This window comes from Gigantopelta aegis, unplaced genomic scaffold (assembly GCF_016097555.1).
Source record: "Gigantopelta aegis isolate Gae_Host unplaced genomic scaffold, Gae_host_genome ctg4461_pilon_pilon, whole genome shotgun sequence".
Classification (NCBI taxonomy): domain Eukaryota; kingdom Metazoa; phylum Mollusca; class Gastropoda; order Neomphalida; family Peltospiridae; genus Gigantopelta; species Gigantopelta aegis.
The window spans coordinates 1-15,640 of NW_024533877.1; the positions used below are offsets into that span (position 1 = coordinate 1).

The 15,640-nt window shown below is 40.0% G+C and overlaps 1 protein-coding gene across 1 annotated transcript; it reads left to right on the forward strand.

Annotated features, from left to right (window-relative positions):
• Positions 1-4,325: 4,325 nt before the first annotated feature.
• Positions 4,326-14,681, forward strand: LOC121392764 (signal peptide, CUB and EGF-like domain-containing protein 1; the record flags this gene model as incomplete). Its single annotated transcript, XM_041523850.1, has 7 exons — positions 4,326-4,464; positions 5,373-5,624; positions 7,224-7,406; positions 10,260-10,415; positions 12,220-12,249; positions 12,678-12,765; positions 14,007-14,681. Coding segments are annotated over 7 exons (957 nt in total), but the record flags the coding sequence as incomplete, so codon positions are not given.
• Between the last annotated feature and the right edge of the window lie 959 nt (positions 14,682-15,640).

Here is a 15,640-nt window from a genome sequence, read left to right on the forward strand (position 1 = left end):
TGTGTCCAGGTATATAGTATGTCTGTCCAGGTATAGAGTATGTTTGTCCAGGTATATAGTTCATGTGTCCAGGTATATAGAGTATGTGTGTCCAGGTATATAGTCCATGTGTCCAGGTATATAGTCCATGTGTGTCCAGGTATATAGTTCATGTGTCCAGGTATATAGTATGTCTGTCCAGGTATATAGTCATGTGTCCAGGTATATAGTCATGTGTCCAGGTATATAGTCCATGTGTCCAGGCATATAGTCCATGTGTCCAGGTATATAGTATGTGTCCAGTGTCCATATAGTTCATGTGTCCAGGTATATAGTCCATGTGTCCAGGCATATAGTCCATGTGTCCAGGTATATAGTCCATGTGTCCAGGTATATAGTATGTCTGTCCAGGTATATAGTTCATGTGTCCAGGTATATAGTCCATGTGTCCAGGTATAGAGTATGTTTGTCCAGGTATATAGTTCATGTGTCCAGGTATATAGTATGTGTGTCCAGGTATATAGTATGTCCAGGTATATAGTATGTGTCCAGGTATATAGTCCATGTGTCCAGGTATATAGTCCATGTGTCCAGGTATATAGTCCATGTGTCCAGGTATATAGTATGTCTGTCCAGGTATATAGTATGTGTGTCCAGGTATATAGTCCATGTGTCCAGGTATATAGTCCATGTGTCCAGGTATATAGTATGTGTCCAGGTATATAGTTCATGTGTCCAGGTATATAGTCCATGTGTCCAGGTATATAGTATGTGTGTCCAGGTATAGAGTATGTTTGTCCAGGTATATAGTCATGTGTGTCCAGGTATATAGTTCATGTGTCCAGGTATATAGTCCATGTGTCCAGGTATATAGTATGTCTGTCCAGGTATAGAGTATGTTTGTCCAGGTATATAGTTCATGTGTCCAGGCATATAGTCCATGTGTCCAGGTATATAGTCCATGTGTCCAGGTATATAGTCCATGTGTCCAGGTATATAGTCCATGTGTCCAGGTATATAGTATGTGTGTCCAGGTATATAGTATGTGTGTCCAGGTATATAGTCCATGTGTCCAGGTATATAGTCCATGTGTCCAGGTATATAGTATGTCTTGTCCAGGTATATAGTCCATGTGTCCAGGTATATAGTATGTGTGTCCAGGTATATAGTATGTGTGTCCAGGTATATAGTTCATGTGTCCAGGTATATAGTCATGTGTCCAGGTATATAGTCATGTGTCCAGGTATATAGTTCATGTGTCCAGGTATATAGTATGTTTGTCCAGGTATATAGTCCGTGTGTCCAGGTATATAGTATATGTGTCCAGGTATATATTCCATGTGTCCAGGTATATAGTATGTCTGTCCAGATATATAGTATGTGTGTCCAGGTATATGTTCATGTCCAGGTCCAGGCATATATAGTTCATGTGTCCAGGTATATATAGTCCATGTGTCCAGGTATATAGTATGTGTGTCCAGGTATAGAGTATGTTTGTCCAGGTATATAGTTCATGTGTCCAGGCATATAGTCCATGTGTCCAGGTATATAGTCCATGTGTCCAGGTATATAGTATGTCTGTCCAGGTATATAGTTCATGTGTCCAGGTATATAGTCCATGTGTCCAGGTATAGAGTCCATGTGTCCAGGTATATAGTATGTTTGTCCAGGTATATATCATGTGTCCAGGTATATAGAGTATGTTTGTCCAGGTATATAGTCCATGTGTCCAGGTATATAGTATGTCTGTCCAGGTATATAGTCCATGTGTCCAGGTATATAGTATGTGTGTCCAGGTATAGAGTATGTTTGTCCAGGTATATAGTTCATGTGTCCAGGCATATAGTCCATGTGTCCAGTCCAGTGTCCAGGTATATAGTGTCTGTCCAGGTATATAGTTCATGTGTCCAGGTATATAGTATCGTGTGTCCAGGTATAGAGTATGTTTGTCCAGGTATATAGTTCATGTGTCCAGGCATATAGTCCATGTGTCCAGGTATATAGTCCATGTGTCCAGGTATATAGTATGTCTGTCCAGGTATAGAGTATGTGTCCAGGTATATAGTTCATGTGTCCAGGCATATAGTCCATGTGTCCAGGTATATAGTTCATGTGTCCAGGTATATAGTATGTCTGTCCAGGTATATAGTTCGTGTGTCCAGGTATATAGTATGTGTGTCCAGGTATATAGTTCATGTGTCCAGGTATATAGTCCATGTGTCCAGGTATGTGTGTCCAGGTATATAGTTCATGTGTCCAGGCATATAGTCCATGTGTCCAGGTATATAGTCCATGTGTCCAGGTATATAGTATGTGTGTCCAGGTATATAGTATGTTTGTCCAGGTATATAGTCCATGTGTCCAGGTATATAGTTCATGTGTCCAGGTATAGAGTATGTTTGTCCAGGTATATAGTCCATGTGTCCAGGTATATAGTCCATGTGTCCAGGTATATAGTCCATGTGTCCAGGTATATAGTATGTGTCCAGGTATAGAGTCATGTGTCCAGGTATATAGTATGTGTCCAGGTATATAGTGTCCAGGTATATGTGTCCAGGTATATAGTCCATGTGTCCAGGTATATAGTTCATGTGTCCAGGTATATAGTCCATGTGTCCAGGTATATAGTCCATGTGTCCAGGTATATAGTCCATGTGTCCAGGTATATAGTCCATGTGTCCAGGTATATAGAGTATGTTTGTCCAGGTATATAGTTCATGTGTCCAGGTATATAGTTCATGTGTCCAGGTATATAGTTCATGTGTCCAGGTATATAGTCATGTGTGTCCAGGTATATAGTATGTTTGTCCAGGTATATAGTCCATGTGTCCAGGTATATAGTATGTTTGTCCAGGTATATAGTTCATGTGTCCAGGTATATAGTCCATGTGTCCAGGTATATAGTCCATGTGTCCAGGTATATAGTATGTGTCTCCAGGTATATAGTTCATGTGTCCAGGCATATAGTCCATGTGTCCAGGTATATAGTCCATGTGTCCAGGTATATAGTATGTCTGTCCAGGTATATAGTTCATGTGTCCAGGTATATAGTCCATGTGTCCAGGTATAGAGTATGTCCAGGTATATAGTTCATGTGTCCAGGTATATAGTCCATGTGTCCAGGTATATAGTCCATGTGTCCAGGTATATAGTCCATGTGTCCAGGTATATAGTATGTTTGTCCAGGTATATAGTCCATGTGTCCAGGTATATAGTCCATGTGTCCAGGTATATAGTATGTGTCCAGGTATATAGTCCATGTGTCCAGGTATATAGTATGTCTGTCCAGGTATATAGTCCATGTGTCCAGGTATATAGTCCATGTGTCCAGGTATATAGTCCATGTGTCCAGGTATAGAGTATGTTTGTCCAGGTATATAGTTCATGTGTCCAGGTATATAGTATGTGTCCAGGTATATCATGTGTCCAGGTATATAGTATGTCTGTCCAGGTATCCATGTGTCCAGGTATATAGTCCATGTGTCCAGGTATATAGTCCATGTCCAGGTATATAGTATGTTTGTCCAGGTATATAGTCCGTGTGTCCAGGTATATAGTATGTTTGTCCAGGTATATAGTCCATGTGTCCAGGTATATAGTTCATGTGTCCAGGTATATAGTCCATGTGTCCAGGTATATAGTCCATGTGTCCAGGTATATAGTATGTTTGTCCAGGTATATAGTATGTGTGTCCAGGTATATAGTCCATGTGTCCAGGTATATAGTTCATGTGTCCAGGTATATAGTCCATGTGTCCAGGTATATAGTAGTCCATGTGTCCAGGTATATAGTATGTGTCCAGGTATATAGTCCATGTGTCCAGGTATATGTGTCCATGTATATAGTATGTGTGTCCAGGTATATAGTCATGTGTCCAGGTATATAGTCCATGTGTCCAGGTATATAGTCCATGTGTCCAGGTATATAGAGTATGTGTCCAGGTATATAGTATGTGTGTCCAGGTCCATATAGTTCATGTGTCCAGGTATATAGTCCATGTGTCCAGGGTCCATGTCCAGTATGTGTGTCCAGGTATATAGTATGTGTCCAGGTATATAGTATGTGTGTCCAGGTATATAGTTCATGTGTCCAGGTATATAGTGTCCATGTGTCCAGGTATATAGTATGTGTGTCCAGGTATATAGTATGTTTGTCCATGTGTCCAGGTATATAGTCCATGTGTCCCATATAGTATGTGTCCAGGTATATAGTATGTGTGTCCAGGTATATATAGTGTCCAGGTATGTGTCCAGTGTCCAGGTATATATAGTGTCCATGTGTCCAGGTATATAGTCCATGTGTCCAGGTATATAGTCCATGTGTCCAGGTATATAGTATGTGTCCAGGTATATAGTTCATGTGTCCAGGTGGGTTTCCTCCCAGACATAGAACCGCTCAGTTCGTACTACTGTGGGGAGCAAACCGCTTACGTCTGGAACTTCGAGACCGAACAGAATCCTCACAGACGACTTCCTTTCTGCTCAAGTAAGTTCAATCTTGTAATCTGAACGATAAAACTAACTGCCTCCCATCTTTTCAGTGGGCCAGGCTGATTTTTTGCCCAAATTAAACAAAAATGTCCGAATCTGGAAAACAACATTTGTTCATATTAGTATTACGCCAAACAGCTATGTAGGGTTGCAAACGAATCACTACGCATTTTACATGGATTACAACTAATATTGCGGGTAGAATGATGGAACTACATGGTAGAAAGGTCTCGTGTTTGCACCTTTTGTCCAAATATGTCCGACTATTTGAGCCTTTGCCTCGCACGCTTATGACTGAAGTTAATTTCAGTTACGTAGTTTTATTTACCAAAACAAAATGTATCTATGCACAATAAAGACCAAAGTGATGGTTTGTCTCATTACTCCCATGGCCGCCTGTTTTCTCTTTGCTTGGCGGTTTTATGTTCTATGTTTGGACAAACTAGTTTCAAGATACGGGCACATAGGAACGATGCGTGAAGAGAGGACACGCGCTATAGTGACGTGGGTGGAGGTGGACGTTGCACAATATCACCATGTCTAGTTTTGGCCACCAATTGTGTTCAGAATTTTTATGTGATACTGACTTTTATTCTAAATTTTAATTTGATCTCTCTGTGATATATATATATTTTTTTGCACAATTCTTTACACTGTGTTTTTGTTTAACTGTTGAATTTTTATACTGATGTTAACCATCACTTTAGTTTTGTCTTTACCATAGATTGACACCCAATAGCCGATGTATTTTTCGTGCTGGGGTGTCGTTAAACATTCTTTCAATTATGTTCAGGTGACATTAAAGAGACATTCCTTTCCTTACCTAATTCATATGCATTGTATCTAATTGTACGTATGCGGTTCGTATAGAAAGCAACCTGATGATACCCTATTTCATTTTAGAGACCTACACGGCTAATACGTTATCTGCCACTTACAACATCAAATATCGAGACCTGCGCTGTCGCGAAAACGAGGCTTCCGCGTCCATCGTGCGAGATCTCGTGACGCGCGTGTTGCAGTCAGACGTTACCTGTGTGAGAGACGGGAAATGTGATATTGATGACGTCAGTGTCGGATGTTCTGAATCGGCCCGAGAAAAGCGAGACGTGTCTGACGACAACATGGGCTTCACTGTAACACTGAGGAACAATGGTAAATTCTTATGTAGTTTAATGACGACATGGGCTTCACTGTAACGCTGAGGAACAATGGTAAGTTCTTGTGTTGTTCAGTTACAACATGGACTTCACTGTGACGCTGAGGAACAATGGTAAGTTCTTATGTAGTTCAATGACAACATGGGCTTCACTGTGACGCTGAGGAACAATGGTAAGTTCTTGTGTAGTTCAGTGACCACATGGGCTTCACTGTGACGCTGAGGAACAATGGTAAAGTCTTGTGTAGTTCAGTTATAACATGGGCTTCACTGTGACGCTGAGGAACAATGGTAAGTTCTTATGTAGTTCAATGACAACATGGGCTTCACTGTGACGCTGAGGAACAATGGTAAGTTCTTGTGTAGTTCAGTGACAACATGGGCTTCACTGTGACGCTGAGGAACAATTGTAACTTTTTTATGTAGTTCAATGACAACATGGGCTTCACTGTAACGCTGAGGAACAATGGTAAGTTCGTATGTAGTTTAATGACAACATGGGCTTCACTGTAACGCCGAGGAACAATGGTAAGTGCTTGTGTAGTTCAGTTACAACATGGGCTTCACTGTAACACTGACGAAAAATGGTAAGTTCTTATGTAGTTCAATGACAACATGGGCTTCACTGTGACGCTGAGGAACAATGGTAAGTTCTTGTGTAGTTCAATGACCACATGGGCTTCACTGTGACGCTGAGAAACAATGGTAAAGTCTTATGTAGTTCAATAACAACATGGGCTTCACTGTGACTCTGAGGAACAATGGTAAGTGCTTGTGTAGTTCAGTTACAACATGGGCTTCACTGTAACACTGACGAAAAATGGTAAGTTCTTGTGTAGTTCAGTGACAACATGGGCTTCACTGTGACGCTGAGGAATAATGGTAAGTTCTTATGTAGTTCAATGACAACATGGGCTTCACTGTGACGCTGAGGAACAATGGTAAGTTCTTGTGTAGTTCAGTGACAACATGGGCTTCACTGTGACGCTGAGGAACAATGGTAAGTGCTTGTGTAGTTCAGCTACAACATGGGCTTCACTGTAACACTGACGAAAAATGGTAAGTTCTTGTGTAGTTCAGTTACACCATGGGCTTCACTGTAACACTGACGAACAATGGTAAGTTCTTGTGTAGTTCAATGACAACATGGGCTTCACTGTGACGCCGAGGAACAATGGTAAGTTCTTGTGTAGTTCAGTGACAACATGGGCTTCACTCTAACACAATTGTTAGTACATCAGTGGCACACATTCAAGTACTGTAACACTAACACAAATGGCAAGTGAATAACTCATTGTGTCACACATATTCATAGCTGCATATGATCAAATTTCACAACAAGACTCCAATACCACTGTGCAGGAGACCCCACTCCTCTTCTGACTGGGACACTCCGGACAAGATTCCTTCGTATGTTTATATAAAACTGTGTTATGACTGCTCTCTCACTGAAATAGTACCTTCTCAAAAATGCAGCCATTGAAATTATTTTTTGTGTGAAAGATAAACCTAAAACATAAATAAAAACCTTCTTTCCTCCTTGGTGGTAGCAGTGCATCATGACGAACGAATAATCAGCATTCCTTCTCCTTCAGTTGTGAGTCCAGAGACTGCTGCTTTACTAGAGTCTGCCATGCGTGCTCTTCAAGACAACGCTCAAGTGGGCAGTTTCACCGTCAACATCAGTGGAGTCGTGTACTACGTGGACGTCAACCAGACAGATGTGTATGGAGACGTCACCTGTCCACAAGGAATGACCAGCTACAGCTACTTCTGTGGTGAGTCAGTGCAGACAGTGTGTATGTAGTAGCCAATTACCACTGCTGAAAACTAAGAGTACTTGTCGGGGAGCTCTGATGCCAATTGTTTAGTTTGTGGAAACTCCCTCCGCCTGGAGTGAATACACACTATAGAGGAATCAGTCCTCCGCCTGGAGTGAATAAACACTATAGAGGAATCAGTCCTCCTGCCTGCGGTTCAGGAAGGACGTGGTCGTCCACCTATAGTCAAAGCCCTTCATGTCAGCAGTTAAAGTGGCACTTGTTCAAATATCCCTTTGACTCCTATTTTTGTTTTGCAAAGATACGATTTGTGAACACGGTAATGTGCTGTATGTTGTAGTTTTAGTTTTTCTGTGGGTTTGTTTTATCAATTAGATTTGGTTGTAGAAAATGGTTTAGAGACACCAACTACTAAAGTAAAGTGATAGTGTCTGTCTAATGCCTCGGTCACATATGATGCTGCTGCCGCACGGTTCTGCAGTCTGCGGTCTGCGGTTTGTAGATGGGATTTTTACAAATCATATGGCTTTGAGGGTTGTTGCAGCTGCCGTACGATTTTCTAGGCACACCAGACAGGGTAAAAACCGTGAGATGACCTTGAGGTCACCCCATGCCACTGTACAGTGACCTTGCGATACTACATGCGGCGGGGTTGCGACCTACGGCCTTGCGATTTCCGAAAAAAAATTTAATGTTAAATTTAAAAATATCGTCAGCCCCTGCGACAAGCATACACATGTCTACTGATGTCTGTCGAGGTGATTTGATTTGTATTATTGCTGTCTGACATTAATCTATGTGGTATTTTGGGTTACAGTTTGTATTTTCATTTCTGTGAGTTGGAGGGGTGGGATTTGGGATAGATCCTTATTGGGCTATTTCTCGTTCCAGCTAGTGCACCACGACTGGTATATCAAAGGTCGTGGTATATGCTATCCTGTCTGTGGGATGGTGCACATAAAAGATCCCTTGCTACTAATGGGGAAAATGTAGCTGGTTTCCTCTAAAACTATATTTCAAAATTACCAATGCTTGATGATTAATAAATCAAAGTGCTCTAGTAGTGTCTTTAAACTAAATAAATATTTTTATATTAGTTAGAGAATGCTTGTAGCGTATGGTTCCTTTCGGTCGTATTAGTATATACAAGTGTATCTAGTTGTGATAAGGAAAGTATACATTACTGTGACGGAACATGCCCTTATATTTTCGCCTGTGGCGATGTTAATTGTTTTAGAGGGCCGTGTGCAGCTTGGTTACGTAATACCCCCTCGCGACGGTGGTAGAGCTGCGTCCCAATATGCATTTAGACCAGGTGTGGAGGCCATGTGGCCAGTAGTTACGTAATACCTCCTGTAGTGCGGTTTACGACCGGGGTATTTCTAGCGAACTGGCGACAGTAAGTCTCGCCATCTAAGAAAATATACTGTCTGTGGGAGTTGTGGAAATATCACATGATAGGTGAGGTACCGCGTTGTGCCTCCAGGCGATATTCGCTGTCTCTGAGATTTTTGAATAAATAGATAGGATTTTAGAGATATCGAGGAGAAACATTGGACGGCTCCCGGGGAACGTTGTCCGACTCGACTGGTAAATATATTTTTCTGCTCTGTTGTATAACCTTGATGTGATTGATGTGACTTTAAATATTTTAATACTGTATTATACCAATATTATTTAGACAGTGTCTCCAGTAATCTGACGAAGTAAATTGTAGCCGTCACTGTTCTAAAATATTAAAGCTTAGCCAGTCATCCTAGAGGACCTAGGTAAACTGTAGGTTATTGTCTTTATTGTGATATGTACCAGTATTAATTCTGTATTACAAGGTTACTGAATGAGTATTTAAGGGTTAATTAAAAATTAACCAGTTAGGAATAGAGTTGTAATTCCTTTATTAATTAAGTTCCCCTGGCAGCGTTTCTCAATTATCACACGTGTGTGTGTTGTATCACGGTGCAGTGATTAGAATATTGTGTAAACTAGACACCTAGTGATTAACTAATTAAGTGATTAGCGCTGGGTTGTTATTATATTGTTGTTGTGAATTAACTACTGCGGCAATTACATTTGTCAGCGTTAGAGTTAATACAGATTCCAAAGTGTATTGTGTTTTGTTGTGTTTTCTAGTGAACTAAACGTGCTACATATATATTTATATCAGATCTTATCTCTGATCACTCCTAGAGCCGGGCCATTCGGGTAGTAGCCTGCCCGATACAGAGAGATCTAATAGATATACAGTTAGGAGAGATATTTGGATAATCGTGTTTTATTCAGTTACGGATATTATAGGATCCCCGTGACAATTATATACTTTAGTCAGCATTAAATAAATTATTCATTCCCACGTGGTTCAAGGTTGTTTTGTAATGGCCCATCACAGTTATATGGGTATAGATCATAACTTGTAATATTATACATTAAAAACCTTTAGGCCTAGGCTTATTATTTTTGTTTAATTATTGTCTTAAGTGTGGTTCGTCTGTACGTTTATTTGTGTGTGTTTCCAGTGCCGTGTGGTCAGTCTGTACTATTTTTTTTAATTATTGTCTTAAGTGTGGTTCGTCTGTACGTTTGTTTGTGTGTGTTTCCAGTGCCGTGTGGTCAGTCTGTACTATTTTTGTTTAATTATTGTCTTAAGTGTGGTTCGTCTGTACGTTTATTTGTGTGTGTTTCCATTGCCGTGTGGTCAGTCTGTATTATTTTTGTTTAATTATTGTCTTAAGTGTGGTTTGTCTGTATGTTTATTTGTGTGTTTCCATTACCGTGTGGTCAGTCTGTATTATTTTTGTTTAATTATTGTCTTAAGTCTGGTTCGTCTGTATGATTATGTGTGTGTGTTTCCAGTACCGTGTGGTCAGGGTTCGTTCCTGTCCCACGGATCGTGTATGCTGTGTGGAAATGGCGCGTACCAAGACAAGACCGGACAGACGATGTGTCAGCAGTGTCCAGTCGGATGGACAACGGACAGCTTGGGTTCCAGGCGGGCTTCAGACTGCACAGGTTTGCATTCACTGATATAATAATGATGATAATGATTACAATTACGAACATGATAATAATGATAGTGATTATAATTATATTGATGATGATGATGATGACGATGATGATGATGATGACGGTAACATTTATTACTATTATTATATATTATGTGTTATTTTTATGTATAATAATAATAGCACAATTAGTAAAATTAATAATAATAATAATTATTATTACTAGTAGTAGTAGTAGTAGAAGTAGTAGTAGTAGTAGTAGTAGTAGTAGTAGTAGTAGTAGTAGTAGTAGCAGCAGCAGTAGCAGCAGCAGTAGCAGCAGCAGCAGCAGCAGCAGCAGCAGCAGCAGCAGTAGTAGCAGTAGTAGTAGTTGTAGTAGTAGTAGTTGTAGTAGTTGTAGTAGTTGTAGTAGTAGTAGTAGTAGTAGTAGTTGTAGTAGTAGTAGTAGTAGTTGTAGTAGTAGTAGTAGTAGTTGTAGTAGTAGTAGTAGTTGTAGTAGTAGTAGTATATGTTATTGAAATATGTGTTAATATTTATAACAACACTAGTAAAACTATTAGTGCATTAAGAAGTTCGTAAGTACACAACGAAGTCCAAAGAATACATTGACTAAACATTCACATGACCCTAGTCATAAGGACAACAAACCATGTCCATTAAACATTTAGTTGAACTGAACTGTTCTTCAAATCATTATTAATACAAACTGTTCACAGACAATGATGATCATTTATACAACACAATACAATAAAATACTAAACATTGTTTCCCAAATCATTGTTAATAAAAAATATTTCACAGACACCCATTAGAAATTATGTGAACTAAACACAATTTTCAAATAAGTTTGAATACAAAATGTTCACAAATAACATGGCTATTCTGCATCAATAGCTGAAACCACATATAACTATTCTACACGCCACGAATAGTAAAGTCTGTGGTATGTGCTATCATTGGTGTAGCTCAGATTTTATATTGGGGGTCCTGCGTTTACACGTGTTATTGGGTGATAGTCAAATAAAAGGGGTTGTTAGGGGAAAAGGATGTGTTATTGGCCTTAGTTGGTATGCACCGGCCTCGGTAGCGTCGTGGTTAGGCCATCGGTCTACAGGCTGGTAGGTACTGGGTTCGGATCCCAGTTGAGACATGGGATTTTTAATCCAGATACTGACTCCAAACCCTGAGTGAGTGCTCCGCAAGGCTCAGTGGGTAGGTGTAAACCACTTGCACCGACCAGTGATCCATAACTGGTTCAACAAAGGCCATGGTTTGTGCTATCCTGCCTGTGGGAAGCGCAAATAAAAGATCCCTTGCTGCCTGCCGTAAAAGAGTAGCCTATGTGGTGACAGCGGGTTTCCTCTAAACAAACAGTATCAGAATGACCATATGTTTGACGTTCAATAGCCGATGATAAGATAAAAAAAAATCAATGTGCTCTAGAGGCATCGTTAAATAAATAAAAAAAACTTTAGTTGGTACGCCAATGTGTGCTGTCCTGTCTGTGGGAAAGTCCACACAAAATAAATACATTGCTGGAAGTGTGTAGGATTATCATAAATGGCAGTAGTGGATTTTCTTTGTAAGTTTAAATCGAGTGTTGGACACCAAATAACCATTAACATTACACAGATATCCCTTTCCTTCCCACCACCAATACAACTGTTGTTTGTTTAGTGTTGTCTACAAAACATTGATGTTTGAAATTCAAATAAACATATAGTGTATGTTTTGAAAATTTAGATGCTACTAAAGTCCACTTAATGCTTCATTTAATCTCTAACTAGATGTGTTTGGGTTTTTTGTTTTAGTTGAACGACTTCCAGAACCTGCATTAACAAGTAAGTACATTACGTTGAAATGCTCGTGGTACTTGTTTTTGATATCATTCACTACAGTTTACGTCTGTATGTATTAAACCACTCGAATATGTAATGAGAACACATCGCACCGAGTCAGTATGTATACATCAAACTAATAAATACGTAATCGCTTTCTCTGTTGTATGCTATTCACTTCAGGTCACAAACTAATTGGCTGGGCAGGGTTGACCAAAATACACAGAAAACCAAACATCCCCCCCATAAAAAACAAACAAAAAAACCCCACCTTATCAAACAAACAAAAGTAAAACAAATGCAACATAAAAAACAGTAAACAAAAAATTCAAATGAAGCTGAAAACAACTGAATAAATTGTGTTAACTAGTCGTAAAACAAAATTTCAGTCAGGTTGAAATATCATGAAATATTTGTTTTCTGCTCTCCAGCAATAGATGCCCTTGCAATAGCGGGTCCTGTGACTGCTGTGGTGACAGTTGGTGTTATAGTCATTTTCCTCATCGTCAGACGATTCAGGTGAGTTTACTCCACGTTTTCAAGTCTCCATCACTCACTACTCACCTCTCAGTTGGTGTTATAGTCATCTTTTTCATCTTCAGACGATTTAGGTGAGTTTACTCCACGTTTTCAAGTCTTCATCACTCACTACTCACCTCTCAGTTGGTGTTATAGTCATCTTCCTCATCGTCAGACGATTCAGGTGAGTTTACTTCACGTTTTCGAGTCTTCATCACTCACTAGTCACCTCTCAGTTGGTGTTATAGTCATCTTCCTCATCGTCAGACGATTCAGGTGAGTTTACTCCACGTTTTCTAGTCTTCATCACTCACTACTCACCTCTCAGTTGGTGTTATAGTCATCTTCCTCATCGTCAGACGATTCAGGTGAGTTTACTCCACGTTTTCAAGTCTTCACAACTAAGATAGGAAACGTTAGCAGACGTGGGTGCAGTGACGTATGCTGGGGTGTAGACTGTGGCGAGCGAAGTTTTAAAGACAGTTTCGTGTTATGCGCTACTCAGAAAATATATTTTAAAAAGGAAAATGTGTTTCGAGCGCCTGGATATTGACCTTGAGCATGTAACATGTAATAAGATCAGGTCCTATCAAACTGGAATGGACGAGTTATTTGAATAATATCTGAACGTGAATATTGGTGACTAGTTGGAGGGCAGGACGTAGCCCAATGTTAAAGCGTTCCACAATCAGTAAATCAAAGGCCGTGAAAGGTGCTGTCATGCTTGTACAATGGTGTCTACGAAAGATTCTTTGCTACTAATGGAAAGATAAACTGGGTGTCTTCTATAGGAAAATGTCAAAATTACCAAATGTTTGACATCCAATAGCCAGTGATTAATAAACCAATGTGCTATAGCAAAACAAACTAACTTGTTGCTGTTGGTTCTTTTGTTGGTTGGTTGGTTGGTTGGTTACGTTTGTTGGTCGTTTGGTTGATATGTTTGTTAGTCGACTGGTTGGATAACAACAGCAGTATATCTTAATTCCTAACTAAACTCTTAGAATATTGGTTTGTGTCCAACATGGTCCTTCTTTAGTCGTTGTTCATTTGTTTTTACGCCGAACATCATTAAATGCTTTTACGCATGCTGGGTTTTGTGTGGTTTTACTGGCGTTGTTTTTGCGATACATTCCTATATATTTCTCCAGTAACTACCAGTAGATACGCAATATTTGTAAACATCCAGATGTCTCCTACCAAACCTGTTGTTTTTCTTTTTTTTCTGTTTCAAACTCCAGTCGACGAAAATCAGTAACACGTCCAAACACTCCAGCCAACGAGTTAGATCCACTGCCTCCTACACAGCCTCTACACACCGCGTGTACAGAGCACGAGGCCTCAGTTTGATATGGATGGACTCGAGTTGTATCAACTGCCCTCTGTAATGGATCCGCAGATCGCGAAACCTCGGTTTGAAAAGAAAGGATATGAACCGAAACCAGTCGTCGCCTGGATGGACATTAACGTAAACTCACTACAATACCAATCGAAAATCAGCATGCCTCCACTGTCAACAGCCCTGGATCAATGAAGAGGTGCCAGACGTTTAACTGTACATTCAAAAACAAACAGAGGCTGTGATGAATATTTTGTATTTGATCAAGAACTCAATGGACTTGTGTTCTCTAATGTGGTTGTATATCCATTATATACATATCTGCACGTACGTATCTGATGTCATATAACCGCCAAGTAAAATGTGTTAAGTGCGTTGTTAAAACATTTCAGTACACAGTATTAAATATACTGCTGACCATCAGATTTTAAATAAAAACGTCGGTTTCGAGTATTTTTCCGCGTCCTAACGACCCCCCCCCCCCCACCACCACCACCACACACACCCTTGTTTTGGTCAAGTAATTAAGTATATTATCAATGTCACATAACGACATTAAATCAATGTTACCCCCCCCCCCCCCCCCCCCCCCCCCCCCCCCCCCCCCCCCCCCCCCGATTAAAAGCCTGGGCCCAATTTCACTCAACATCGTTTTGCACGTAAACGTAAATCTACGACTAAACCACAATTCTTATTACTATTATAGTACAACAAATATAGTTTAAAATACACATATTTAAGTTGCTTTTGTCCTTAAAATGCTCCATTTTCTTTAATGATATAATTTTCTTCGTGAAATAGATACCAAACATTTATAAATGTATGCCCGATATACAAAACTGCCAGTCGCAGATGTACACTTACGATGTTTTGTGAATGCGCTATGCGCTATGCGCAACACAATATACTTTCGCAACCAATGTGTGGGATCTAGGTCAGTCGCCTAAGGTTCGCGGATCAAAGGATCGAATCCCCTTGGTGGACACTTTCTCTGATTGGGGTTTTCCCGTTCCAGCCGATGTCCACGACGGGTATATCAGAGGCCGTGGTATGTATTGTCCTGTCTGGGAAAAAGCATATATAATATTCCTAGCTACCAGTGGACAAATGTAGCGGGTTTTCTCTGAGAACGCGTCACAGTGACCAGATGTTTGGCCTTCAGTAGTCAGTGATTAATTAACGTGTTGGTGTATTCTAGTGGTGTGGTACAAAATAATAATTAACTTTTTCTTTGTCCTATTCCGCTTCTTACAGTCCAGATATATTGGACTATAATCATATACGTCTTAACAACTAACTGTTTGGTCATTATTAACAAAACGAACTATAGGCTTACGGGCTTCCATTTGTGAAGGGGGCAGGTTGGCTTTTGCCCGAATTGAACAAAATGCCTGAATTTGGATAGCAACATTTTGGGGGGTTTTCATATTTAGCATACGGTCTAATGTCAAACAGCTATATACGGTTGCCAACGAATCACAACACATTTTTTACATGGATTACAACTAATTTTGCGGCTAGAATGATAGAAATGCA